The sequence below is a fragment of the Manihot esculenta genome, chromosome 18 (assembly GCF_001659605.2).
Source record: "Manihot esculenta cultivar AM560-2 chromosome 18, M.esculenta_v8, whole genome shotgun sequence".
Taxonomy (NCBI): Eukaryota; Viridiplantae; Streptophyta; class Magnoliopsida; order Malpighiales; family Euphorbiaceae; genus Manihot; species Manihot esculenta.
Window position 1 is genome coordinate 550,613 of NC_035178.2, and position 27,877 is coordinate 578,489.

A 27,877-nucleotide genomic window follows, 5' to 3' on the forward strand; every position below is an offset into this window, starting at 1 on the left:
TGGTGTATAAATTACAGTATACACTTGATGAGATCACCTATATAAGTGTAGAGTGGGGCCGCTTTTATAAGATTGTGGCATAATCTCTAGAGTACTTATGAACTACTAGGCGCGTGCATGGCCTATTAGTCCAAAACAGCGTTGACAACAAGATCTGCGGAGTGTTATGAGATTAATTGAAAATTAGCATACAAAAATGAATTTTAGTTTATAGAAACAAAAATTTCACCAATTATTCTGTATGTTAAATCTTATTAATTTAGGTTCGGTTTATAGTTTAAAAGATACCATTTAGATTTTAAAAAGATTTTATAATCATTAAAAATTTTATACGCATCGAAAATTTTATAATAATTAAAAATTTTATAATCACTAAATATTTTATACTTATTAAATATTTTATTTATAAAATTTAAATATAATATTAAATCAAATCTATATAATTTTATTATATTATAATAAAATTTTTATAATCACGACCACTAAAATTTTTCCGGTGTAAATAGCCTCCGTCTCTATGACATAACTTCGTACTCCCAATTATGCAACTTTATACTTTCTTTATTTTCTTTTCTGTTCAGAGATAAATTCTGAGGGGATCACAAAATAAATTCGTTTCATTATTTTATCCCAATTTTCCAACAGGTTTAGCGTTTCCTTGAGCGGAGATTATTCGGCTGCTGTAGGTGCTCTGTTACGTTTGCTGTGTTTCTTTGCTGCTGTTTTTGTTTCAGGTATAGCACAATCTTTTCATGCTGTAGTTTTCTAGAATTGCTGAACTTAGGGTTTTAATTTTAATAAAATAACTTAATAATTTATCTTTGTTTAATTTTAGGGTTTTGATTTAAGAGCTGTTAATGGCGCACCTTGGCGGTGGTGCGGAAGCACACGCCCGATTTAAGCAGTATGAGTATCGAGCAAACTCTAGTTTGGTCCTTACCACCGACTCTCGCCCGCGTGACACCCATGAGCCCACCGGTGAGCCCGAGTCGCTTTGGGGCAAGATTGATCCTAAAAGCTTCGGTGACCGTGCTTATAGAGGCAGACCTCCTGAGTTAGACGAGAAGATTAAGAAATCTAAGAAGAAGAAGGAGCGTGACTCACTCTCAGAGCCTGTTCCCAGTCGCCAAGCTAAGAAGCGTCGCCTCAGAGAAGAGAGTGTACTCACTTCTACGGAGGAAGGCGTTTACCAGCCCAAAACAAAGGAGACTAGAGCTGCATATGAGGCCATGCTCAGCATCATTCAACAGCATTTGGGTGGTCAGCCTCTCAATATTGTTAGCGCAGCTGCTGATGAGATTTTGGCTGTCCTCAAGAATGAATCCGTTAAGACCCCTGACAAGAAGAAGGAGATTGAGAAGTTGTTGAATCCTATTCCCAATCATGTGTTCGATCAGCTTGTTTCTATTGGCAGGCTTATAACTGATTTCCAAGACGGGGGTGATGCTGCAGGGCCTGCTGTGGCCAACGGTGATGATGCCCTTGATGATGATGTGGGTGTGGCTGTTGAGTTTGATGAAGACAACGAGGATGATGAAGAAGAGAGCGATCTTGATGCTGTTCCCGACGAGGCAGAAGAAGATGATGATGTGGCAGAGCCTAATGGTTCAGGGGCAATGCAGATGGGTGGTGGAATCGATGATGAAGACATGCAGGATGCAAATGAGGGCATGGGCCTTAATGTGCAGGATATTGATGCCTATTGGCTGCAAAGGAAGATCTCACAAGCTTATGAACAACAGATTGACCCTCAACAGTGCCAAAAATTGGCAGAGGAGGTGCTTAAAATACTTGCCGAGGGTGATGACAGGGAAGTTGAAAACAAGTTGCTCGTGCATCTCCAGTTTGAAAAGTTCAGCCTCATTAAATTTCTTTTGCGTAACAGGCTGAAGATTGTATGGTGTACCCGATTGGCAAGGGCGAAAGATCAAGAGGAGAGAAAACTGATCGAGGAGGAAATGATGAATTCGGGTCGAGATTTGGTAGCAATTTTGGAGCAGTTGCACGCTACAAGAGCAACAGCAAAAGAGAGACAAAAAAACCTGGAGAAGAGTATAAGAGAAGAGGCTCGCCGGCTCAAGGATGAGAGTGGTGAAGACGGTGATAGGGATAGGAGGGGGCTTGTTGATAGAGATATGGACAATGGTTGGGTGAAAGGTCAGCCCCAGTTGCTTGATCTAGATAGCATTGCTTTTGAGCAAGGTGGTCTTTTGATGGCAAATAAAAAATGTGATCTTCCCGTTGGTTCCTACAGACACCAAAGCAAGGGTTATGAAGAAGTTCATGTGCCAGCCTTGAAGCCTAAACCAGTAGCACCTGATGAGAAGCTGGTGAAGATATCTGACATGCCAGACTGGGCACAACCGGCTTTCAAAGGGATGCAACAGTTGAACAGGGTGCAGAGTAGAGTGTACGAGACTGCCCTTTTTAAGGCAGATAATGTCCCTTCTTTGTGCCCCTACTGGGGCAGGGAAGACTAATGTTGCAGTACTCACCATACTTCAGCAAATTGCATTGAATAGGAATCCAGATGGTTCATTTAACCATGGCAACTATAAGATAGTCTATGTTGCACCTATGAAAGCTCTTGTGGCTGAAGTTGTTGGTAATTTGTCAAATCGATTGCAGGAGTATGGTGTCAAGGTTAGGGAGCTAAGTGGAGACCAGACATTGACACGTCAACAAATTGAAGAAACTCAAATTATTGTGACTACCCCTGAGAAATGGGACATTATTACCCGAAAGTCTGGGGATCGCACTTACACACAGCTTGTGAAACTTCTTATTATTGATGAAATTCATCTCCTCCATGATAACAGAGGACCTGTGCTTGAGAGTATAGTTGCTAGAACTGTGAGGCAAATTGAAACAACAAAAGAACACATCCGGCTGGTGGGATTATCTGCTACACTGCCTAATTTTGAAGACGTGGCTCTCTTTTTAAGGGTTGATATTGAAAGAGGACTCTTCCATTTTGATAATAGCTATAGACCTGTTCCTCTTTCTCAACAGTACATTGGAATCACAGTGAAGAAGCCACTGCAGAGGTTTCAGTTGATGAATGATATCTGTTATGAGAAGGTAATGACTGTAGCAGGAAAGCATCAAGTTCTTATTTTTGTCCACTCTAGAAAGGAAACAGCAAAGACAGCTCGTGCAATTCGGGATGCTGCACTTGCTAATGATACTCTTGGTAGATTCTTAAGGGAAGATAGTGCAAGCCGGGAGATTCTGCAAAGTCATACGGATATGGTCAAAAGCAATGATCTGAAAGATCTGTTGCCCTATGGTTTTGCAGTTCATCATGCTGGAATGACAAGGGTTGACCGTCAACTTGTTGAAGATCTTTTTGCAGATGGGCATGTACAAGTGCTGGTTTCCACTGCAACTCTTGCTTGGGGTGTTAACTTGCCTGCTCATACTGTGATTATCAAAGGGACTCAGATTTACAATCCAGAAAAAGGAGCGTGGACTGAGCTAAGTCCTTTGGATGTTATGCAGATGCTTGGTCGTGCAGGAAGGCCTCAATATGATTCTTACGGAGAAGGAATTATCATCACTGGCCACAGTGAACTTCAGTACTACCTGTCTTTAATGAATCAACAGCTTCCTATTGAAAGTCAGTTTGTATCCAAACTGGCCGATCAATTGAATGCAGAAATTGTTCTTGGAACCGTTCAAAATGCTAGAGACGCCTGCAATTGGCTTGGCTATACTTACTTGTATGTCCGTATGCTGCGAAATCCTACTCTATATGGCTTAGCACCAGATGTTCTCACCAGAGATATTACATTGGAGGTGAGGAGGGCTGATTTGGTAAGCAGCAACCGTTCAATTGGTTTGTCCTTTGATTTTTCTCATTAATTTTGTTCCTTTTTATTGCCTGCTATTTTTCATTGTCGAAATGTTTATTTTATTGCTTGTGCATCTGGACATTAAGTTGGGCTGTTGGTAGAGCAGATTTAATTTATTGCATATTTCTAATCCTTCTTCTGTTGCATGAACAAATATCCTTTCCTTCTACTGTTTGAAGGCACTTTATTTTTACATTTTTCTTGTGGCATATGTGCTTATATTTTATCTGCTGTGGTCAAGTCGAGTTGAGTAAATTGGTTCTTGATCTCTATACTCCTGAAGTGCAAGTATGCACTTGCTAAATGCATATAGCACTCTCTACTCTGGGGGAAGAAAGAAAAAAACTAATTTCTTATTCCATGCATTCAACCTTGTCCAGTGACGCAGTTCTAAATAGGATTAGCCAATGCCAATTGTTTTACTATTGAGAAACCTATCTGGTGTTTTAACACAAGATATCTTGTATTCTTTTTATCATATTCGTATGAGTGGGCTCTTTATCTTTTATTTCTTAATTTAGACTCTTTTCAGCTTATTTCTTTTGCTCATATGTGTTTATTTATCTAATTCTAAGTATCTAATCCTATTCTAACGCTTTTCTCAGATTCATTCTGCTGCAACTATCTTGGACAAAAATAATCTGGTCAAGTATGACAGGAAAAGTGGATATTTCCAGGTCACTGACTTGGGTCGCATTGCTAGCTATTACTATATAACTCATGGGACCATATCCACATATAATGAGCATCTGAAGCCAACAATGGGGGACATAGAGCTATGCCGTCTGTTCTCACTAAGTGAAGAATTTAAATATGTAACAGTGAGACAAGATGAGAAGATGGAACTGGCAAAGCTTTTGGACCGTGTTCCAATTCCAATCAAGGAAAGTCTGGAAGAGCCTAGTGCTAAGATTAACGTCTTGCTTCAAGCCTATATTTCACAGCTTAAGCTTGAAGGGCTTTCCCTGACATCAGACATGGTGTTCATAACTCAGGTTTGTTCTCAAATCTCAGCCTTTTCTTTTCAAAAATATTTTTTTTTTAAAAAATATATTTATATTTCTTAAAATTTTTTTCAGTTAAATGCTGACCATTCCATTTTTGCTATTTTTGAAACCTTTTTTGTGTTCAGAGTGCTGGCCGTCTTATGCGAGCTCTTTTTGAGATTGTCTTGAAAAGGGGATGGGCACAATTAGCCGAGAAGGCTCTGAATTTGTGTAAAATGGTGAACAAGAGGATGTGGAGTGTCCAAACACCCCTGCGTCAATTCAGTGGGATCCCAAATGAAATTCTGATGAAGTTGGAGAAGAAAGATTTGGCTTGGGAAAGATATTATGACCTTTCATCACAGGAAATTGGTGAGCTCATTCGTTTCCCAAAGATGGGAAGAACATTGCATAAGTTCATTCACCAATTCCCAAAGCTCAACCTGGCAGCACATGTTCAACCAATCACTCGTACAGTGTTGAGGGTTGAACTTACTATAACACCAGATTTTCAGTGGGAGGACAAAGTTCATGGATATGTGGAGCCATTTTGGGTCATTGTGGAAGATAATGATGGTGAATGCATTCTGCATTATGAGTACTTTATGTTGAAGAAGCAGTACATTGATGAGGACCACACATTGAACTTCACAGTGCCAATTTATGAGCCATTGCCACCTCAATATTTCATCCGTGTTGTGTCAGATAAATGGCTCGGGTCACAAACTGTTTTACCTGTTTCTTTTAGGCATCTCATTTTACCAGAAAAGTATCCTCCACCCACAGAGTTACTGGATTTGCAACCTCTGCCTGTGACTGCTTTGAGGAATCCGTCATATGAAGCTCTTTATCAGGATTTTAAACATTTTAATCCTGTCCAAACTCAGGTCTTTACTGTTCTATATAATACAGATGACAATGTATTGGTTGCTGCACCAACAGGGAGTGGAAAAACCATATGTGCTGAATTTGCTCTATTGAGGAATTATCAGAAGGGACCTGATAGTGTAATGCGTGCTGTTTATATTGCACCTCTTGAAGCAATTGCTAAGGAACGCTATCATGATTGGGAGAGAAAGTTTGGTCGAGGTCTTGGCATGCGCATTGTTGAATTGACTGGAGAAACAGCGACAGATTTAAAACTTCTTGAAAAGGGTCAAATAATTATCAGCACTCCAGAAAAATGGGATGCTTTGTCTCGTCGCTGGAAACAGCGGAAGTATGTGCAGCAGGTTAGTCTGTTTATCATTGATGAGCTCCACCTAATTGGTGGGCAAGGAGGTCCTGTCTTGGAGGTTATTGTTTCTAGAATGAGATATATTGCTAGTCAGATAGAGAACAAGATTCGAATTGTGGCATTGTCATCTTCTCTTGCAAATGCCAAGGATCTCGGAGAATGGATAGGAGCCACTTCCCATGGCCTTTTCAATTTCCCTCCTGGGGTGCGTCCTGTCCCCTTAGAAATACACATTCAGGGAGTAGATATTGCCAATTTTGAAGCAAGGATACAGGCCATGACAAAACCAACATACACTGCAATAGTCCAACATGCCAAAAATGAAAAGCCTGCTATTGTGTTTGTTCCAACGAGGAAGCATGTGCGACTCACTGCAGTGGATCTGATGACATACTCAAGTGTGGACAGTGGAGAGAAACCTGCTTTTTTGTTGCGGTCCTCAGAAGAGCTGGAACCATTTGTTGGCAAGATTCAGGATGAAATGTTGAGGGCCACTTTGCTTCATGGGGTTGGTTACTTGCACGAGGGCTTGGGTAGTTTGGATCAAGAAGTTGTGTCACAGCTGTTTGAAGCTGGGTGGATTCAGGTTTGTGTCATGAGCAGCTCAATGTGTTGGGGAGTGCCCTTGTCAGCGCATTTGGTGGTTGTGATGGGAACTCAATATTATGATGGGCGTGAAAATGCTCATACTGATTACCCTGTTACAGATCTCTTGCAGATGATGGGTCATGCCAGTCGACCTCTACTAGATAACTCTGGGAAGTGTGTCATCCTCTGCCATGCACCTCGTAAAGAGTATTACAAGAAATTCTTATATGAAGCTTTCCCTGTAGAAAGCCATTTGCATCATTTCCTGCATGACAATTTTAATGCAGAAATAGTTGCTGGAGTTGTTGAAAACAAGCAAGATGCAGTAGATTATCTTACTTGGACATTTATGTATAGGCGTCTCACTCAGAATCCTAATTACTACAATCTCCAGGGAGTTGGTCATAGACATCTTTCTGATCACCTTTCGGAGCTTGTTGAGAACACATTAAGTGATCTAGAAGCAGGTAAATGTGTTGCTATTGAGGACGACATGGACCTCTCTCCACTGAATCTTGGCATGATAGCATCATACTACTACATCAGTTATACTACTATTGAGCGTTTTAGTAGTTCTTTGACTCCCAAGACAAGGATGAAGGGTCTTCTGGAAATTCTGGCTTCAGCTTCGGAGTATGCCCTTCTTCCTATACGACCTGGAGAGGAAGAGGTGCTTCGGCGGCTGATCAATCACCAGAGGTTCTCATTTGAGAATCCCCGTTATGCTGATCCACATGTGAAGGCAAATGTACTGCTACAAGCCCATTTCTCAAGGCAGTCTGTGGGTGGAAACCTTGCACTGGACCAACGAGAGGTGCTTCTTTCAGCCAGTAGATTGCTCCAAGCAATGGTTGATGTCATTTCAAGCAATGGCTGGTTAAGCCTTGCTCTTCTTGCTATGGAAGTTAGCCAGATGGTGACTCAGGGGATGTGGGAGCGTGATTCGATGCTTTTACAGCTTCCACACTTCACAAAGGAATTGGCGAAAAAATGCCAAGAGAATCCTAGAAAGAGTATAGAGACAGTATTTGATTTGGTAGAGATGGAAGATGATGAAAGGCGGGAGCTTCTCCAGATGTCAGATTCACAGTTGCTGGATATTGTGAGGTTCTGCAACCGCTTCCCCAACATTGATATGTCGTATGAGGTGATGGATGGTGAGCATGTGAAGGCTGGAGAAGATATTACTTTGCTGGTTACTCTGGAACGGGATCTAGAAGGGAGGACAGACGTGGGAACCGTTGATGCTCCCAGGTATCCTAAAGCCAAAGAAGAAGGCTGGTGGCTTGTTGTTGGTGATACCAAGAGCAACCAGTTGCTTGCCATCAAGAGGGTTTCTCTCCAAAGGAAGTCAAAGGTGAAGCTTGAGTTCGCTGCCCCCTCAGAAGCTGGAAGGAAATCATACACACTATATTTCATGTGTGATTCTTATCTGGGCTGTGACCAAGAATATGGCTTCAGCGTCGATGTCAAAGAAGCAGGTGGTTCAGATGAGGACTGCGCGAGAGAGTAATTCCATCGTCTGATTTTCTGTGTGTGGGCTTCTTTTAGCATCATAATTCGACATTAAGTAATAACTGATTTTTGAGGAGGTATTTGCTCATGATCTAGAGTCTGATTCTGTTATGTTTATGTGCTTGATAACCTTTTGCTGCTATTCCTATATCGATGAAGATGAAATATCATTCTGGGCAGGCTGATCCCTGCACGCATGAAAAATCTGTGTTATGGACAATTTTTTTTTTTTTTATCATGCAACTGAAGAATTGCGTTAGAACCCAGTGGGCTACAACACGAAGGAACACAACACAAGAAAACTAAAACATATCCCAGCTCATGTTTTATGAGAGGAAAGCCCAACTCAGAACAGAACCAATCCAGAATTCACAACATATCCAAAGCAAGACCCAAACCAAAAGAAGCATCTAGAACATCAGGACAAAACAGCGTCTGTCACTGCCCGCCAGCACGGCCAAGGAAACAATGCCGAAGACGACCGTCCACTAAGCCGGAGTTTTGGGCTGGCGAGCCCTGCGCGTTTGAAAAAATTTCTGATTATTTATGGAATATTTTTAAATTTCATGATTTCAATCTCGAAAATATTTTACCATGCGCAAGTTTGCAATCAAATTTTTTGATAATCAAAATGTTTTATGTGCATGCTGTTAAAGAATTTTCAGTTACTATTAAAAATTTTTAGAATTTATGGACTATTAATCTGATTATTTAGATATTATTAAAAAAATTAATTATTTGCTATTTGATTAATATAATACTGTTAATTTTTAGAACATTGAACATTTTTCTTTCTACTGCTGGGTTTGCTGGATTGTGTAATTGTTAGGTAGTTTATTTGATAGTTTTTGTCATTGAACTGAATTAAAAAAATCGGATTCGGGTATTGTGTAGGTATTGTTAAACGGATTTGGAACGGGTTTGAATAGTAAAATTAAAATATTAAACGGATTTGAAACGAGTTCGGAAATTGTATATATAATCGGATTCGAATTTAGGTACTCTCAATTTTCCGGGTATCCTACCCGTTTACATTCTTAAATTTAATATCCAAAATTAAGGACTGCAGTCTGCAGCTTAACAATGTTGCCAAGTTCACTGGCCAGATAGAAACAAGAATTGATTACATATCTGGAGATATATAGTATGTGAATTTTAATGTTGCGATAGTAACTCGATAGCATTAACAGTTGTGCGTAGGGATGTCAGGCGGGCGGGTTTTCACGGGTACCCATCCGTCCAAATCCTATTAGAACGGATTTGGGTTTTTATAAAACAGATTTAGACGGGTTCGGAATTGAAAAATTTTACCCGTCTCGGATTCGGGTAGGGTTCGGAATTAAGTGATCGAATACCCATTATCCGAACCCGATTACCTATATTAACAAACTAACCCTAATCCCTCATTTCATTTTCCATTTTACTGATTCCATTTTTCATTTTACCTCTCTCTCTCTCCGTCGGCGCCTCTCTCCCCTGCTTCCCTTCCCTCTCTCCCCACTTCACTTACTGCCGGCACCCCAATCGGCATCGGCACCAGCGACGTCTCCTTTCTCTCCTCGGCAACATCTCCTTTCTCTCCACGACGACGTCTCCTTTCTCTCCAGTCAGCGATATCTCCTCTCTCCGGTCGGTGACATCTCCTCCCACTTTCCACGGGTCCCTCTCTCCCCACTTCACTGACTGCCGGCACCCCAATCGGCATCGGCACCGGCAACGTCTCCTTTCTCTCCTCGACGACGTCTCCTTTCTCTCCAATCAACGATATCTCCTCTCTCCAGTCGGTGACATCTCCCACAGTCCCACTTTCCACGGGTAACCACATCTCTCACACATCTGACATCTCCCACATTATTCTCAAAAAGAAAAAGAAAAAAAAAAAGAGTGTGGTCTTATTATTTTCTACCCTGCTCCGTCCTCTGATCCGTCGTCATGAACATTGAAAATAATAATAATAATAATAATAATAAGCATTCATTTTTTTTTATATTCTGGTTGTTTTTCTTTTTCTTTCTTTCTTTTTTTTCTTCTTAATTTTTAGTATGAATTGCTATATTCTTCATTACTTTGGATTTTCAAATTTCTCTTGAATGTCAGTTGTGGGTTTTGGATATTGCTGATAACAGTTTTTGCTTCATTTTTTTTTAATATGTATAATGATGGTTGTGAAATTAAATTCACGTGGTGCATAAAAAAAGGAAGATGAGTATCAGATCTTTAAATTTTTTATTTTTTATCATTGAATTGAACTAAAAAAAATTGGGTTCGGGTATTATGCGGGTATTGTTAAACGGATTTGGAATGGGTACGGGTAATAAAATTAAAATACTAAACGGATTTGGGACGGGTTCGAAAATTTTATATATAATCGGGTTCAGATTTGGATATCCTCAATTTCACGATTTCATGGGTACCCTATCCGTTTACATCCCTAGTTGTGCGATTTTCCAGACAAGCAAATGCTATTAGTATTAGATTAGCAGACAATAGGCATCAGTAAATTAGGTAAATTGTATGAACTCTCATTTAAAATCAGAGAGTTGTTTCATTTACCCCCAAATTTCAATTTATTACAATACAATTTACGAATTTTAATTTAATTTTAAAAAGTCTTACTTATAGTTATAGATTCAACTGTTCTTCAAACTATGTTTAGAAAAATAAGGGAAAATTTTAAAAGAAAACATAAGTGAATAAAAATTTTATGTTTTTTAGTAAAAGCCAAAAATAACTACTTGAAACACATTTATTTTATTATTTTTATTTATAATTAGAACAAGATTGTTAAAAACTAGAAATATAATTATTTCATTTATTTTTTTACTAATTTAAACAGAAATTGATAATATTATTTCTCTAGCTTATTTTTTTAATAAGTGAGAAATGGAAAATTTTTAATTTTCATTTTTTTCTCCTGTTCTTCACAATTTAAAAAAAAACTACTAATTAGTTTTTCAGTTTCTACGTGTCATGCCACGGCGTCTTAGAGTCCACTGTGAGTGTTTCTATTGGTTGGATGATGGCATGCTGGGGGCTTTATGATTCACACGTGGCGGTTGATGATCTCAGTAAAAGCGCGTTAACCCTCTCTTTTTCCTTAAACCCAAAGGAACCGAGGGAGGAAGAATTGTCGCTGCCCTGTTATATACAAGTCAGCTGCGGAGAAGAAGAGGACCAAAACCAATTTTGTACATTGCGTTTGTTTCTGTAAATAACAAGTTTTTCTCTCATCTTATCTTTGTATCACTTCATTATGGAGGATCCGGAATTTCAAGAAGATGACATTCTCCTGAAACTCGATTTCGATGACCTCGGCCGTCTTGATTGGGACAATCTCTTTACTGGCTTACCTGAAGCCTCACCTCCTTCGCTCCAGGCATCATCTTCTCCGGCTAATTTCTGCAACTCCTCCCCTGATTCTGTATCTTCTTGGATCGGCCAACTCGAGAACATCTTGATGAAGGACGACGATAATTCTGTTGCTGTAGAGCCTACCCAGCAGTTATCCAACGATTTTTTGGCTGATATTCTTGTTGATTCTCCTCCCGCTGTTTCCGCTGAAGTTGTCGATGCTGCCACCAACAGGGACTCCAGTGCTTCCGATAATGGAATTGGTAGTGCTTCGGAGAGGGAAAAGGATAGGAAGAAGGTGGTTGATGATGGAGCTGAGGTGAGAAGCGACGGTCAGGATCCCCAGGATCCGAGCTCTAAGAAACGGAGAAGGTACCTGTAATTTATTTGGATTAGTTTCCCCTAATTATTAGTTTTTTAATTGCTATTGATGAAATGGCTCTTTCTGTGTGTATGATTGATTTTAAATTTTCCGATTCCGCTTATTAGTTCGATTGTTTGCTCTTTGTAGAATGGTTGTCTAATTTAATCTTTGTGGACATTTTTCTATGGCGATTTTAACTATTGAGTATTGACGATGCCATACGATTTTATGGTGTGTGTATATCTTTTGGTGCACTGTCCTGGTTCCTTGGCTTTCCATTCCTACACGAAGTACAAATCAGTTCCTGGAGAATGTTTCTGATTGTTTTGTTTATATAATGTTTTTGGGGGTTGATTTCATTCTCTTATGGGTTTCAATAGGATGCAACATGTGCATGGTGCTGTTTGTCGTTGGATCTCTGAGAATTTTGATGATGAATACTTGATCTCTGTTCCTTAAAATTGAAGACAGAACTTTGTAGAAGAAAAAAATTGTCAAGTCATGAGAAAATTATTTTTCTCTAAGCATCTTCTAATGGCTGTATGTAAAAATTTGTCTAAATTTTCCAGGCAGTTGAGAAATAGGGATGCAGCTCTTAGATCAAGAGAAAGGAAGAAGATGTATGTGAGGGATCTGGAAATCAAGAGTAGGTATTTGGAAGGGGAATGCAGAAGACTGGGGCGGTTGCTTCAGTGTGTTATTGCAGAGAATCAAGCTCTACATATTAGTCTGCAGAAGGGCAATGCATTTGGTGTTACCTCGGCCAAGCAGGAGTCTGCTGTGCTCTTGTTGGGTATGTGTCATAAACTTAATATCTTGCCACACGTAGCTTATATGATCATCCTAGTTCCCAAATCAGGAGATAGAAGGAGAGAGATGTTATTTTAACAAGTAAATTGGATAATTCCACATTGGCGTTCTTTTGGCAACTGAACTTGGAGTACCAAACTGAGCAGGGTTCAATAAATAGAGCACCTTTTATACATCATTAACCTATTAAGCAACAAAGCCCTTTATTTTAGATATCCTATTTAATTTTCATTAAAGCGTGAAGTGCAGTTTGTGGCAAATTGCGTTTTTCCTCATGATTCAGAATTCACCACTCTGCTATTTATAAGCGGCTAACATGTTAGATGAATCTGTTTATTACTAACTATATGTTGTTGGGCAATGCTTGCACATCTTTATTTTTATTGCATTGGGTTACTTCGCAGAATCCCTGCTGTTGGGTTCCCTGCTTTGGTTCCTGGGCATCATGTGCCTGTTCACTCAGCTCAGACTTCCACATTCAACTCCAGTGCCAGTTTCACTGGAAAACCGGGAAAAGGAAGTACCAGAAGGAGGGGAAGGAAGTAAGATGTTCACACCCTTGCTGATACTATCTTTTGTGAGTAGTAGGAGGTGCAAAGCATCAAGGACAAGGATGAAACCAAGATTCATTTTCATTGGAGACTTGACTTATTGAGGGTATCGATTATCTTTCCGTCTTTTTTTTTTTTTTTTTTTTTTTTTTTTCTGTTTTATTAAGCCTTGTATCATGTATTTTGATGGAATGGGAACGACGCTAGGTGGTTGTTTGATGAATAAACGCAACAATATTATCTCAGCACACAACAATATTGTCTCAGCACACGAGTAGAAATGTTAGTTGTTAATTTTATTTGTCTTGTAATGTAACCCCTCCTCTCTCCTCTCTCTCCCATCTCCCTTGATTTATAGGGGGAGTTACTAATTTATTAGTTTTTTTATATTTGAAAATCACTTCATTAATATGTGTATCTTATGAAATTGTAGTTCTTTAGTTTTTCTGAAAAAAATGTTAGTCTATTTATTTTTGATAACCCCGGATTTCTTTTTCAAAGAAATGTTAGTCTATTTATTTTTATAATTTGTTCCGGGCCCTGCCTTGGTCCATCAGGACGATCCGCGACTTGAAAGCCTCTAGGCTTTCCGACTGAGTTTGATCCACCCCGCTCAGTTTCGAGACCAGACTCCTATTAAACTCTCCAGTCAGACCGATCCAGATCCACCCTGCTCAGCTTCGAGACCAGACTCCTACTAAACTCTCCAGTCAGATCGATCCAGTCCATTCGATCCCGAGATCGGACCTCCGCTGGGTTCGGCCTTTTTCTCTCCAACCCTATGGTGAGAGAAAATGACAATAAGCCCAGTCATTTCACAATTCTGTCCGCTCGCGCACCGGAGGGAATTAAATGGTCGTCTGACACAGGAAGGGTAACTGCATTATCCGTACACACAAGTTCATACGATAAAAAAGAAGGTCGTCACACGACACTGAAAAAGCAAGATAAAAGGACACTTTTCTCATAAATTAAGTTAAGTTTTTTCTAAGTTAAGTTTTTTTTAAGTTCACATAATTCTTGTAAAACCCTATTTTCTGAATATCAAATTATCAATTTTAATTTTAATCAGATTAATTAAATGGTAGAAAGATTTAAAATTACAGCTGTATACAAAATCTATAATTAAAATTACAGAAATTAACTGAGTGGAGTTTTTTAAAACTCAGGCTGGATGATAATTTACCCAAATTTATATTTATGTCTATATATTCCTCAACTTATTACTGAGTTAATTGGAGTGTTTATTTTTGTCACCGCTCCCTCCTCCATTCGAGATATTGTGCCTGCCATCCGGATTTCTACAATGTATTTGGATTAAATTATGAGAATAAAATTTGTATATATTTTTTTAAGATAAAATATTTAATATTTATTACATATATTTTTTAGTATTTATTTTTTCCAAAAGATATTATATATGGCTAATTTTGGAATGGGAATCCCTTTACATTTCTAAAATATGTGCCTAATATTCGAATACGAATCTTCTTACATGCAATCAATTTTAGATTAGCACACTAATATAAGTTAAAATTGTAGCAGGCGAGATATTTTATTTTTCATTATTATATTTTTTAGATATTTTACGTAACAGTTTCCTTTTAAAAAAAGAATAAAAAATATCTAAAGAAAAACTATATATATTTTCCTTTCTACTTCTCCTAGTGTTTGGATAGGGGTCTTCTTATATGCAATCAATTTTCTCATTAAAATGGTACATGAGTTAAAATTATAGTATGTTTCGTTTATAATTTCTTATAAATGCTTTGATGCGAGTTAGATGTTTTTTATTTGCGTTTAAAATTTGTTATGGCTTTGGATTGTATATCTTTTGCTGGTTATAAAATCATTACTTAATATAAGAGTATCGATATTATATTCGAATAATTAAATTCAAATATTTTATAGAATTATTAAAATATAAATTATTATATCTTTATATAAATATTAATTAAAATATAGAAATCTAAAAGGATATTCAGATTGAATAAAGGGGTTTTTTTGAAAAGAAATAAAGGAGTGAGAAATCTTAGTTTGCAAGATTAATATTTTGTTTGGATGGAGATAAAAGTAAAGTAATGTTTTGTAAAATATAGTTTTATAAAGTATGATTATTTATGGTTTTTAAACTTTACTAATTTTTTATTATTTAAAAAAATAAAATACTTTTAAGGTAATTGAAAATTTTAAAGAGAATATTTTTAAATGTAGTTTAGGTTAGAGGATGCTATTAAATAAAGGGAGATTTACAATTTAGTTTTTGAGTATTGCCATTATTAACAAGTCAGTTTTTGCATTTTCAAAACCTATTAAAACTCAGTTCTTGCATTTTTAAAATCTATTAAAACGTTTTTTATCTTTTTTTTCCGTCAATAAAATAGTCATTCCATCTATTTTTTTCGTTAAAAATATAATAAAAGACCAAATTACCCCCCTTCTCCTCCACCTCCTCTTTCTTCTTCTTCATCGGTTCTTCCTCTTCTTCTCTTTTTGTTGTTGTTCTTCTTTGATTCTACTTCGATTTTTCTTTTTATTCTTCTTCTTTAAGGAGGAGGAGGTGATTTTTCTTCTTTTTCTTTTTCTTCTTCATCATCATCATCTTCTTCTCCTTCTTTTTCTTCTTCTTCACTTTTTCTTATTTTCTTCTTCTTCTTCTCCTTCATCATCATCATCTTCATCTTCTTCTTTTTTGAGGGGGAGGGACTATTTCATTGACGGAAAGAAACGATAAGGACGTTTTAATAGATGTGAGAAAATATAAGGATTATTTCGTTGACAGAAAAAAATAATAATGACGTTTTAATATGTATGAAAAAAGATAAGTACGTTTTAATAGATTTCTGAAAATGTAGGGAGGGACTATTTCGTTGAGAAAAGAAATAATGAGGAGGGACTATTTCGTTGACGGAAAGAAACGATAAGGACGTTTTAATAGATATGAAAAAAGATGGGGACTATTTCATTGACGGAAAGAAACGCTAATGATGGTTTAATAGATATGAGAAAAGATAAAAAGGTTTTAATAGATTTATGAAAATGTAGAGACTGACTTATTAATAATAGCAATATCCAATGACTAAATAAGAAGTTTTATTTGAGGGCAAAATTGGATTTTAAAAATTTTCTCTCTCATACTTCATTTATTTTTAACTAAAAAAATGACAAAAAGACTATTTTGTTAATGGAAAAAAAAGTTAAGGATGTTTTAATAGGTTTATGAAAATACATGGACTGACTTGTTAATAATGACAATACTCAGAGACTAAATTGTAAATCTCCCTTAAATAAATCACTTATAACATTTCCTTTCGACGCAAGTTTCCCTCTATAGACCATTTGTAATTCGATACTCTCGTCTTTTCCTCTTCTTTAAACTTAACTTCTTTTTTCTCCTTCCCCATGAAAGACGATCTGCGTTAATTGACTATTGATAAAAAAAAATATTGTTATTCCTATTAAGAACTCCAGAGATATTCCGATCATCACTTATGATTTCTGTATGATGAAGAAGTTTCTCACATACAATCCAATACATTTTATTTTGGATGGAAACAAAAACTTTTAGTTCTCGTATGGAATTTTTTCGTAATTTTTTATATTTTGATAGTTGCTTCTCAGTTAATAGATAAGGATTGGGATGAGACTTTTCGTTAATGTAGAAGAGTCATGTGTCTGTTTCTGTGGTTAGCTTTTCTTTAAATTTTATTGATTCGGTTGTTTCGGAATGTAATGTTCAATAGAGATTTACTAGTTATTATGAATTTCTGGAATCGCAACGACGATATCAATCTTGGAACCTTATTCGATTTTTATCTCGTAAAAACTCTCTTTCGTGACTTTGTTTGTAAGATTTTAATAATTTATGCTCGAGAGATGAGAAAGAATGAGAAATATCTTTGCCAAATTATCTTATGTAGAGGTTTAGACAATTACTTGAGGAGCATTTTTGCTAAATTATCTTATGTATGGATTTGATTTTGAATTATTGTAAATTTTTGTTAGACTCTAGAACTGATATTTCTATTAGATGGGTTCGTCGTAATGCTACTATAACTGCTCATAGTTTGACTAAAGAATCTATTAGTTATCGTCATTTCTATTTGGGACGATATCCTTTTTTATTTGATGAAATTTTATTAATATAATAAGTAATTTTATTTTAAAAAAAGTAAAGGGAAAATATTTTTAATCATCAAATTGAAATTGAAACTTTTTAGAAAATTTAAAAACCTCTGAAAATCTTATTTTAAAACGTAGCTTCCCTTTTCAAGTTTTAAGGTTTTTAAACCATAAAAAAATTTTCATTATTTTGAAAAATCTTCACCTAAACAAAGGGTAAGAGTAATTTGAAGTCAAATTAAAAAGTCGGTTTTGCACTGAAATTTAAAAATTAAAGATCAAATTTAAGATAAATAACTAAATTGAATTAAATTAAATAATTCTGAATTGTAATTTAATATGAAAAATGTGTCTGCCATAATAAATTCAAACTCTTAATTAACATGATTTAAATTTAGACTACAACAAATAATTATCGATTAAAGAGTCTTAATTCATTAATAAAAACTTTGATTTACATAAATAAAAACTCTGATTTACATAAATAAAAGAGAATGATGTTGACGAATTTTTTTGGTCCATTAAATGGATTTTATAGTGTACAGACCTATAACATAAAAAAAAAAAAAAAAAAAAGTCACAGATCTATCGAATATATTTTTAATAAACACATCAACACTTAAGTTAGATTTAAATACATTAAAGTTTTTATTGATAAAAATGGCTAAGGAAATGGTAGATAGTTTTTTGGACAAAAAAAAAACAAATAAGAAGATAGAAAAGTTATTATTTAAAGGTCAATAATCGGATGACAAAACCTTTTGAATCTAAAAAACTTAAACAAACACATAGATCCTCAGTTGGGATAAGAAGGGAAGCCTGTCTAAAAAGAGCGAACGATGACTCTTTTCCCATACAAAATGAAAGAGAGCATAGTTTGTAAAGAAACCAATAAGAGCGACTTCATCCCTTGTATGAGCTAATAGGAGGTGAAAATTTCATGATTTAGAACATCATTAATCTTTGATGATGAAAGAGCTTAAACTGGTGGCTGGGTTTGGATACTAAGCTAGAACCCAAAAGAGGATAAAATCAGTGGGCTTCTATTAAAATTACAACAATATCCTCTCCACCGTCCCTGTCAGCTTTCAGTTCTACAATCTCCTTTTCTCTTTTTATTTATTTCTTGTTTTATATATATATATATTTAACATTGTTGTATAGTGCAGCAGAGTCGACCAGTAAAAACTTTATTCAGAGTATACGTTTCTAGAATGCGTTAAACACAAATTTATTCATTCTGGTATAGGTAAGCCTGAATGAAAATTCAGCTGTTCTTGCTATTCAAAAACAAAAGAAAAAGAAAATTCAGGTGTTCTGTTGTCCCAACTCCCACCTCAACCCGCTGTCTGTAATATCTTACTGTGACATCACATGTTTAAAAAAGTAATTGAAAAAAATAAAATATATAAAAATAATTTTTTTTATAAAATATTTTAATTAAATTACAATGATTCTTATACATCCATTGAAATATATTTATAACAACTTTATTATTAATAATATATCTCTCCGTACAAGTTATTAATAAATGATTTAATAGTTTACATTCTATTATAAAATTACTTTAAATAATATTTATTATAAAAAAAATTATTTTCATTATAATTATAGTGTGTAAATTCATAAAATATTAAAATAATATAATATATTATTTTCCATTAAGACTTAATTTTTTTAAATTTAAACATCCTAACCCATTAACCATAAAAATAATATTTCTAATTTTATTTTTTTTATTTAAATTTAAATAGTATTCCTAAACATCAAAACAAGATTCATTTATATTTAATTTAAGTATTTAAGATCTATTTTGATAAAATATATAAAGAGTTTTGATTTTATAAAATAAAAAATATTTTAATTTAATAATTTTAAAATAAAAAGTCCTTAATAGATTTAAAATTTTTAAGGGATTCATCTTTTTCGGTGATTCCTTAATTAGATATATAGAATTAGAAACCTCGTAGAATTAGAAACGTGGAAGAGTGTTTGGTCTCATTGTTTTTATATTCATTTAATATGGTTTATTAGTCTCTATGTGTATAAACCTGTTTTTACTAGTTTTTCTATTAGCAAAGTCAAAAGTAATTCTTGATTTTATATTTGTTTTGTCCCACAAATCTTTTAATTTTTTAATTATAATAAATTAATATTTTTACTGTTTATTCTCCTACTGTATATAATTAATCGATTGATTGTGATGTGTAATTTTACATTTCTAAGAGATTTTTTGCATTTATTTATAATGTGCCATAAAATAATCAATTTTTTCTATAATTATATAGTTGTAATAGTTATAAATACTCTTAACTATATTTGTGATAGTTGTGAATAATGCAAAAGTATAATATAATTAGACGAATTTAATATTTGTCAATTTTAATAAAAAAATATAAATAATATTAAAAGATATCAAATTAATTTTTACTTTTATTTTATAACCATAATATTTGAAATAAATTCACAAATTTTATGCGATATTAAACTTTCTCGTCGTGAGAAACTAGGACAACTGTGATAAAATTTTATTTAAATCGATTATTATCGCATTTGTCTTTTCTGTAATTTTTGTTGTATTAATTTATTGGATTTACAGTTTTGCAATGTAAATATTTTGTTGATAGAAATAAAATAAAATAAAATAACCTTCTTCCAACAATGGCAATCCAGTAATATTTACGAACGAAGGGGCGAGTAAGTAGACATGGACTAGGCCCTCCTCTACTAATTCTAGATTCAGGAAGCCGAGGCCAAGTAAGTAATTATTCAAGACTGGTCGTGGCTACATCGTAATAACCCCTGAAAAAGAAGGCGAAGTTGGAAGCCGCCACCCAAAACTGGTGTGCTTAGTTGGTTGTATCGCCGAGTCCCCCCTCCTCTTCCTTATATAAACGGTCTTTTCAACAAACAAAATGGTGAAACAGTCTTTACTGGTACTACCTACTCTGCTATCACACAGCACAACCCAACACCTAACTCCACCAAAACAACACCGCCATGGATTCCGATTATGGCATTCCCAGAGAACTTTCCGACCTTCAAAAACTCCGATCTCTTTACCAGCCAGAGCTCCCCCCTTGCCTTCAGGTCTTCCCTCGCTATTCCCATTTTTCAACATTTTCCGTTTCTTTCTTCTATTCTATTCTATTCTATTCTATTCTATTCATCATTTCCCTATGTATTTCCAAGGCATATACCTTTCCCCTCTAGTTAAATCTTTCGGACGAATATATTATTTCAACGAGGTTCCATGGTAGTTATGTTTTTGCCGCGTAGATCCACTGATATGCAGGATCGGGGCTTTTGATATGAATAGATCATGTGTTTATTTGCTAATTATTTTTTGGGTAACCACGGTATTAGTTGTTCGCTTGGGATTTTTTTTTCGTGATTATATTATTTTAGTTCTGCTTCTGAATGAACTTTCCGCCCTTTTAAAGCATCGACGGATACTAAATTTTGTTCGTGTGGTTTTGAAAGTTGCGCTGAGATTACGTTTGAACAATGCCACCATGCAGGGAACTGCTGTGAGGGTAGAATTTGGCGATGCTACTACTGCAGCAGACGCAGCCGGTTCCCACACCATAAGCAGATCTTTTCCCCACACTTATGGTCAACCTTTGGCTCACTTTCTTAGGGCAACTGCTAAAGTACCTGATGCTCACATCATCACTGAGCATCCTGCTACCAGGTTTGTACGTTTGATGATTGGTTGTGTCATCTAGCGTGAGTTTATCAAAACCATAATATTAAATGGGCACGCATTCGCATTGATAGGATTTTCATACAGTAAAACAAACTGGTAATCTCTCATGTCTTTTTGTTGGTAGTTTGTGCTTAAAATGTCATACTTTGCTAAACTATTACCTCTTAACAGGGTGGGAATAGTCTTTTGTGGGAGACAATCTCCAGGAGGCCACAATGTCATTTGGGGCCTTCACAATGCTCTTAAAATCCACAATCCTAACAATTCTTTATTTGGATTTCTAGGTAAGCAGTAGTATTTTCTGCGAGTGCACTCTTCTGTAGAAGAAAGCTGTTGATTTGTCGTGGCGTTCTTTTTGTTTTTGATGTTAATTTAAATAAAAATTGGTTCTAAAAATTTATATTGCTGTCTGATGTGCAGAAATTTTTTTTCCTTAAAAATAGATGTTTTTTTATTTATTTCTTAATTAGTAGGGTTATTTTGTATGCATATAAAATTGTGAATGGTAGGACTGCTTTAAATAAACCTATTAAGCTTTTCTTTGAAGGGAATTGTATTTATTTTTACATGGTTGTAGTTCTGTCTGTAAACAGGTGGCTCCGAAGGTTTATTTGCCCAGAAAACCATTGAAATAACTGATGATATTCTCTCAACCTACAAAAATCAAGGTATATAAGAACATCAGATGATTTTCAATCAATTTTGTGTGCAATGCTACATGACTAATTTATAATTTGATTACTCCTGGGAAGGTGGTTATGATTTGCTGGGCAGGACTAAAGATCAAATAAGAACTACTGAGCAAGTTAATGCTGCGCTAACCACATGCAAAGATTTGAAATTGGATGGCCTTGTTATAATTGGAGGTAAAATTCATTTTTCAGAATTGCAACAAGGTGTGCATTCAAAATCTTGGACCAAATGCTAAATAAAGAATTTATTATTATTTTTTTTTCTGTTTTGAAGGGGTTACATCAAATACAGATGCTGCTCAGCTTGCTGAAACATTTGCTGAGGCAAAGTGCCCAACCAAGGTATTCCTTATCTGCCTTCTAAATTGGCATTAAACAACCATCATCTGTACTTGCATTCTTTATGCTTCTCTCGCAGTTGTGTAACTGCTACAACTTGAGCTTTTTTCAGTGTCAACTTGATTAATTGAATGTATTTTTGCAGGTGGTTGGCGTTCCTGTTACTTTGAATGGAGATCTCAAGAATCAATTTGTGGAAACAAATGTTGGTTTTGATACGATATGCAAGGTATTTGGTCAAAATGATGATCACTACTCTGCATTAGCAAATAGTTTGAGAGACCTGCTTTTCATTGAAATTTTATGATGTAGAAAAAATAAGACAAAAAAGAGTTTGTGATGCTCTTCTGATTACCTGCTAAGTAAATTTCTTGTGAACTACACAATAATATATTCCTTCTTCCAAATTCTCTTGTCCTCTCATTTTCTATAGGGTGTTATGGAAATATCATGCTAGCTGACATCAATGAAAAGTAGACTTTCAGTTTCTGCACTAATTAGAAACTATGGAGGAATTAAGTAGGAGGTTCTTGATCATGAGCTGTTGTTTTCTGTATTAATTTTTTCCTATTTTGGTTATATTTATAGCATATGCTTCATAATTTGTTCCTTAAATTATCTTTTATATGAAAGTATTCACAAGAGTGCATTTTTCTTCATTGGATTACACTTGTATATTTGTATTGTGCAAAAAAAATACAAGAACTGATGGCAGATTTGATGACCGTCCCCTTTTGAGATTTATGTCCAATGAGTGACAGAGCAATGTATTGTTCCAGATGAAATACGTAATTTGGGTTGCTAAATACAACACAAATTTGTTACATACTTGCACCATAAAATCCTATCCAAAGTTTGGTGTCATGAATCATATATTACTTTTTTTCTTTTGTTTACTTCTGAGGGAAAATCTATTTTTTCTGATATATAGGTCAATTCACAGCTTATCAGCAATGTCTGTACGGATGCTCTTTCAGCAGAGAAGGTAATGACTTTTGTTTATCCTCAAGATCACATTTCATCAATGACCACTGACCTGATTCATTCCCTGTCAACATTACATTTGTTCTTTATTCTTATGCCAAAGAAAAAAATTAATTTGAGGAAAATTGGGCGATTTTTTTGAGCATTATTAACCCGTAAATTGCTGGATCAAGGACAAAAAAGAAACAATAACAAGCATTTTTAGGAAGCATTTAAAAGAAAGAAATTTGTTTGAGCAGCTGACCATTTACTTATCTGTTTTTAATTAAATTGCCTTTACAAAAATTCTGACCCCCTATACTTTCCAGCATTATTAATCCTTAAATTGCTGGAGCAAGGACAAAAAAGAAACAATAACAAGCATTTTTAGGAAGCATTTAAAAGAAAGAAATTTGTTTGAGCAGCTGACCATTTACTTATCTATTCTTAATTAAATTGCCTTTACAAAAATTCTGACCCCTATACTTTCCAGTATTATTATTTTATCCGTCTCATGGGTCGAAAGGCTTCACATGTTGCTTTAGAGTGCACACTCCAGTCTCATCCAAACATGGTTAGTATTTTTGTTTCAAACATTTTGTTTTGAATTTATTATGCTTGTTTCCTAAAGAATGTACACTGTGCTTTCCTTAGGTAATTCTTGGTGAGGAGGTAGCTGCATCAAAGCTCACTCTTTTTGACCTAACAAAACAAATTTGTGATGCAGTCCAAGCCAGAGCAGAACAAGGTTTTGGACAATTTATCTTGCTTTATGTAATTTTTGGTCATAGTTGTCATGTCATCTTTCTTTACTGACTTCAATCAAATTTAGACAAGTACCATGGGGTCATTCTACTTCCAGAGGGGCTCATAGAAAGCATTCCCGAAGTATATGCTCTCTTGAAGGTAATTCATGTTGTTAGCAATGGCTTCTTGTGGGTATGCTCGCAATTATTTATAATATTTTTGTTTCTTATTTTTATAACACGGAATATATTTTTATACACTCAAACTTCTTTCAAGCTATCAATTATGCCCAAAGTGGTAGCTTACTTTTTGTACAAAAATTGATGTGTATATATTACTTATCATATGAATAATTGTAGCTTCCTTTCTTGATACTATGTGTTTGTATGATGTGTTGTACTTACGTTAATGGTAACACAAATACAGGTATTTTTATATATTTATAACTGCATTAAGGAATACTATGTGCAATGGTTATATTAAAATTCTCTCTCTTAGGAAATACATGGTTTGCTGAGGCAAGGTGTTATCCCCAACAACATTTCATCTCAACTCTCACCATGGGCTTCTGCTTTGTTTGAATTCCTGCCGCCTTTTATCAAGAAACAGGTTTGGATGTCCCTCTTAAATTTACATTAGAAGTCACTTGTTAGCCAATTGAAGCTTAATGAGTATGTTACCATCTAAAATTTTGAAGTATGATATCACAGCTGCTGCTTTACCCTGAATCAGATGACTCAGCACAGTTATCCCAGGTAACTAGTGTCGTCTTTCTATAAAGGGAGCATAAGGTTATGGATTCATGACTTATCTTCTGTACTTTTTCCCTCCCAGATTGAGACAGAGAAACTTCTAGCACATCTTGTGGAGGCAGAAATGAGCAAGCGGCTGGTATGTTCTAAAGTTGCTTTGAGTTTTGTTCATTTATTCTTCATCCTAGTAATCTCTTATTCATTCTATACTCTTGCGTTTGGCTTGTTAATGCCAAGCTCTGTCCAGTTTGTGAATGCTTCTCCTTTATTTATATTGCTCATTTCATGTCCCATTACATGAGAAGTGTACTTGAAGGCCAAGGACAAAAGTACTTTTCTTTCCAACCTGGGACCAATATCAACCAGGTCCATGAATCGTCCATTTACTACTAGAGCTGAAGCCTAAGGACATAGAAATTCTATTTATTGCATTTTGCTGAATGGAATGTTCTTCTGTTGGCAAACTTCTCCTCTTTGGTTGACTTTCCTATTTATAGAAGTATGAAAGAAACTTAGGTGTTTGCTCCAGATGTTTCTCTTATTCATGTTCGTGATATTGATAATTTAAAACCTGGGCATAATGCTTGTATCGTTGATTGTATTTGTGAATGTACTGATGGAAAGTTTTATTACTAGCAAAGGGAAAATAAGGTGAATGTTGTTTTCTGTAGAAACTGATTTTTGTGTTTCCTATTTAAGATTGCATCCACAGCATTAGTTATATTAGCTATATTTGTAGCATGATTCTCTTCTCTGTAATTGCTTTGTCATACCTTTTGGGAAGCCAGATGTGAGAACCAGAACTGACTTAAATTTTGTCTTAGTTAAAAGGCTAACCTATATTTTGCTTGATAAATCATCTACTCATAATTTTGGGGATGTTTTGAGCAGAAAGAAGGCACGTACAAGGGGAAAAAATTCAATGCCATCTGCCACTTTTTTGGTTATCAGGCCCGGGGTTCAGTGCCATCAAACTTCGACTGTGATTATGCATATGTATGTAACAAAAAAGGGATATATTTACCTTGATCTTTTGAGTATGATATAGATATTCCCTTTTTTGTTTAATGTGGAAAAACACTTCTATAGGTGCTTGGGCACATCTGCTACCACATTCTAGCTGCTGGTTTGAATGGTTACATGGCAACTGTAACAAACCTCAAGAATCCTGTGAACAAGTGGCGTTGTGGTGCTGCTCCAATTACAGTTGGGTCCCTTACCAACCAACTCCAAATAAATTATTGGTTGTTTTAGAAAACTATTTCCTTTTATTTAATAAGTCCATTTTTTTATTATTTAGTCTTTTAAATTTTATTTCCCAAAATCTTAGGCAATGATGACAGTGAAGCGTTGGGCTCAAAGTCCAGGTGCCACTTCAATTGGAAAACCTGCTATTCATCCATCTACTGTGGATTTGAAAGGCAAAGCATATGAGTGAGTTCTCATTGATTCTTTTCTTTTTTCACCACCTCGCTTAAGTTAAAACTTGATAGTGTGATCACAACAGACTTTACTTGGTTTGCATGTTACGTCATTTGAACATCACAGTGATTTTCTAATTCTTGCATGGCTTTGATTGCAGGCTGCTCAGACAAAATGCAATGAAGTTTTTAATGGATGATCTCTACAGAAATCCAGGCCCCCTTCAATTTGAAGGCCCTGGTGCAGATGCCAAGCCATTAACTCTCTGTGTTGAAGACCAGGATTACATGGGCCGTATAAAGGAGTTGCAGGAATACCTTGACAAGGTGCTCCAATTACTTTATTCTCTCAATTCTGTAACTGCCATTTTACATGATGTCAACCATTCCATGAGTATCAAAGCAAGAAAGAATTATTGTTGATACTGCAACCTGTCAGATTTTTGCATGACACATTTAAGCCACGTAGGTGAGGAAATAGTTCACACAGTGAAAGTAAGAAATCAATTACTTTTATTCATGCAACTGCAAAGTCTTTTCCTTCTTGCACGTGAGAATTTCTATTTTTTGGTCAACTCATTTTCTATGCAATAATCAACATTTTTATTGATTCTGGAAAAAGTCAAACAGTAGAGGAGAACGGAAAAAGAAACACAATAACTTGAATTGAAAGCATAAATACTATTGGCCCGAGTAAATGCACAAAAAACTTAACCTTGGGCTCATCTATTGTTTAAATTTGCCTTTGCATTTTAATTGTTTTCATATTGGTTACAACTGGACTCATCCTCCATTGATCATTCTCCCCTTACTTTTTTCAGGTACGAACTATTGTGAAACCAGGGTGTTCTCAGGAAGTTCTGAAAGCTGCTTTGAGTGTCATGGCTTCTGTGACGGATGTGCTTTCCACAATGTCTTCAACTTCGTTCAATAGTCAGACACCCCTTTAAGAGCACAAATTATGTGTTCTCAAACTAACTTGGTGCCGGTGCATAGTTTGAGAATTATCTGCTTTCTCTTAATTTGTATCTTGAAACTATAGGTGCAGACTTAGTTAGATAATGGCAATAAGCTGAATTCTGCCCTCTTTTTCTTTTAAAATTTGAAATTTTCTGTTACTTGTGTGATAATAGCGCGAGGATTATATAATATTGAAAGATTTGCTGAGTTGAAATTTTGTTTATGCTAGTGGAAGGAACTAGCACGTGCAAAAACAGCAAACCATAAATGTTGAATTTGAAGAGACGTTTACAATTGAGCTTGTTGCATATGCGTCTGCATTGAACATGGCACTATCTAAGTGATATTTCATATTGAAGCTGAATTATAACAGATTGGGATTTACCCTTGCCGATATGTTCATTGTTTGTTCAGTTGAGAGTTGGTAACTGTTAGATTTCAGAACAGAGAAGATTAGATTTGAAAGAAGGTTCAGATGAGATTAGAAGAGAAAGAATAGAGAATCAGGTAACCACTAACAACTCATAGTTATCACGCCTCCTTTAAAGTCACTTGAGCTTTTTTCTTCTTTTGAAATACGTAACAATATTCCTGTCCCTAAGAAGATTGAAGCTCCGGAAATTGAGAAGTAATAAAGGCTTGATCTTCTGTCAATAGTTTAATTTAATTTGTAAGCTACGGACCCAAGTGTGTGTTGAAAGCACCTCAAATGATCTATAATATTTGGCTAAAAGTTTGAAATTCTTCTGCAAGGCCAAAGAGCTCTGTCTAGAGGGTTGTAACTTAACATGGATTCAATTTTTTTTATCTCAAATTGCTCTTTCGACATTTTTTTATCAGCATATTGCTTCATTCTATTCTGAGCAACCACTAAATTTGTTTTTATCAATTTGGAACTACAACTTCCACCTTTGTA

General features: G+C 35.4%; 3 protein-coding genes across 3 annotated transcripts; all 3 read left to right on the forward strand.

Annotated features, from left to right (window-relative positions):
- Positions 1 to 511: 511 nt before the first annotated feature.
- LOC110606778 (DExH-box ATP-dependent RNA helicase DExH12-like) lies at positions 512 to 8,384 on the forward strand. The gene is given in 5 exon segments (XM_043953379.1): positions 512 to 734; positions 836 to 2,444; positions 2,446 to 3,816; positions 4,460 to 4,849; positions 4,987 to 8,384. Coding segments are annotated over 4 exon segments (6,540 nt in total). The 5' UTR covers positions 512 to 734; positions 836 to 857; the 3' UTR covers positions 8,179 to 8,384.
- Positions 8,385 to 11,292: 2,908 nt separating this feature from the next.
- LOC110605906 (bZIP transcription factor 60) lies at positions 11,293 to 13,665 on the forward strand. Its single transcript, XM_043953380.1, has 3 exons — positions 11,293 to 11,903; positions 12,465 to 12,688; positions 13,110 to 13,665. Exons 1-3 carry the CDS (start codon positions 11,434 to 11,436, stop codon positions 13,358 to 13,360), a joined length of 945 nt encoding a protein of 314 aa, XP_043809315.1. The 5' UTR covers positions 11,293 to 11,433; the 3' UTR covers positions 13,361 to 13,665.
- A 6,618-nt stretch (positions 13,666 to 20,283) lies between these two features.
- Positions 20,284 to 27,255, forward strand: LOC110606944 (pyrophosphate--fructose 6-phosphate 1-phosphotransferase subunit alpha). The gene is made up of 19 exons (XM_021745961.2): positions 20,284 to 20,468; positions 20,900 to 21,072; positions 21,259 to 21,371; positions 21,681 to 21,755; positions 21,840 to 21,953; positions 22,054 to 22,121; positions 22,264 to 22,347; positions 23,050 to 23,103; positions 23,575 to 23,655; positions 23,736 to 23,829; positions 23,914 to 23,987; positions 24,327 to 24,437; positions 24,539 to 24,583; positions 24,663 to 24,719; positions 25,472 to 25,576; positions 25,670 to 25,786; positions 25,911 to 26,014; positions 26,163 to 26,328; positions 26,823 to 27,255. Exons 1-19 carry the CDS (start codon positions 20,379 to 20,381, stop codon positions 26,949 to 26,951), a joined length of 1,854 nt encoding a protein of 617 aa, XP_021601653.1. The 5' UTR covers positions 20,284 to 20,378; the 3' UTR covers positions 26,952 to 27,255.
- Positions 27,256 to 27,877: the final 622 nt, after the last annotated feature.

Bases quoted from the DNA above. Each gene is read 5' to 3' on its own strand.
- LOC110605906 (XM_043953380.1), top strand. From the start codon at position 11,434: ATGGAGGATCCGGAATTTCAAGAAGATGACATTCTCCTGAAACTCGAT. The intron at 11,904-12,464 runs GTACCTGTAATT...TAAATTTTCCAG, and splicing joins AGCTCTAAGAAACGGAGAAG to GCAGTTGAGAAATAGGGATG. The intron at 12,689-13,109 runs GTATGTGTCATA...GTTACTTCGCAG, and splicing joins GTCTGCTGTGCTCTTGTTGG to AATCCCTGCTGTTGGGTTCC.
- LOC110606944 (XM_021745961.2), top strand. From the start codon at position 20,379: ATGGATTCCGATTATGGCATTCCCAGAGAACTTTCCGACCTTCAAAAA. The intron at 22,348-23,049 runs GTATTTGGTCAA...TCTGATATATAG, and splicing joins GTTTTGATACGATATGCAAG to GTCAATTCACAGCTTATCAG. The intron at 23,656-23,735 runs GTTAGTATTTTT...TGCTTTCCTTAG, and splicing joins TCCAGTCTCATCCAAACATG to GTAATTCTTGGTGAGGAGGT.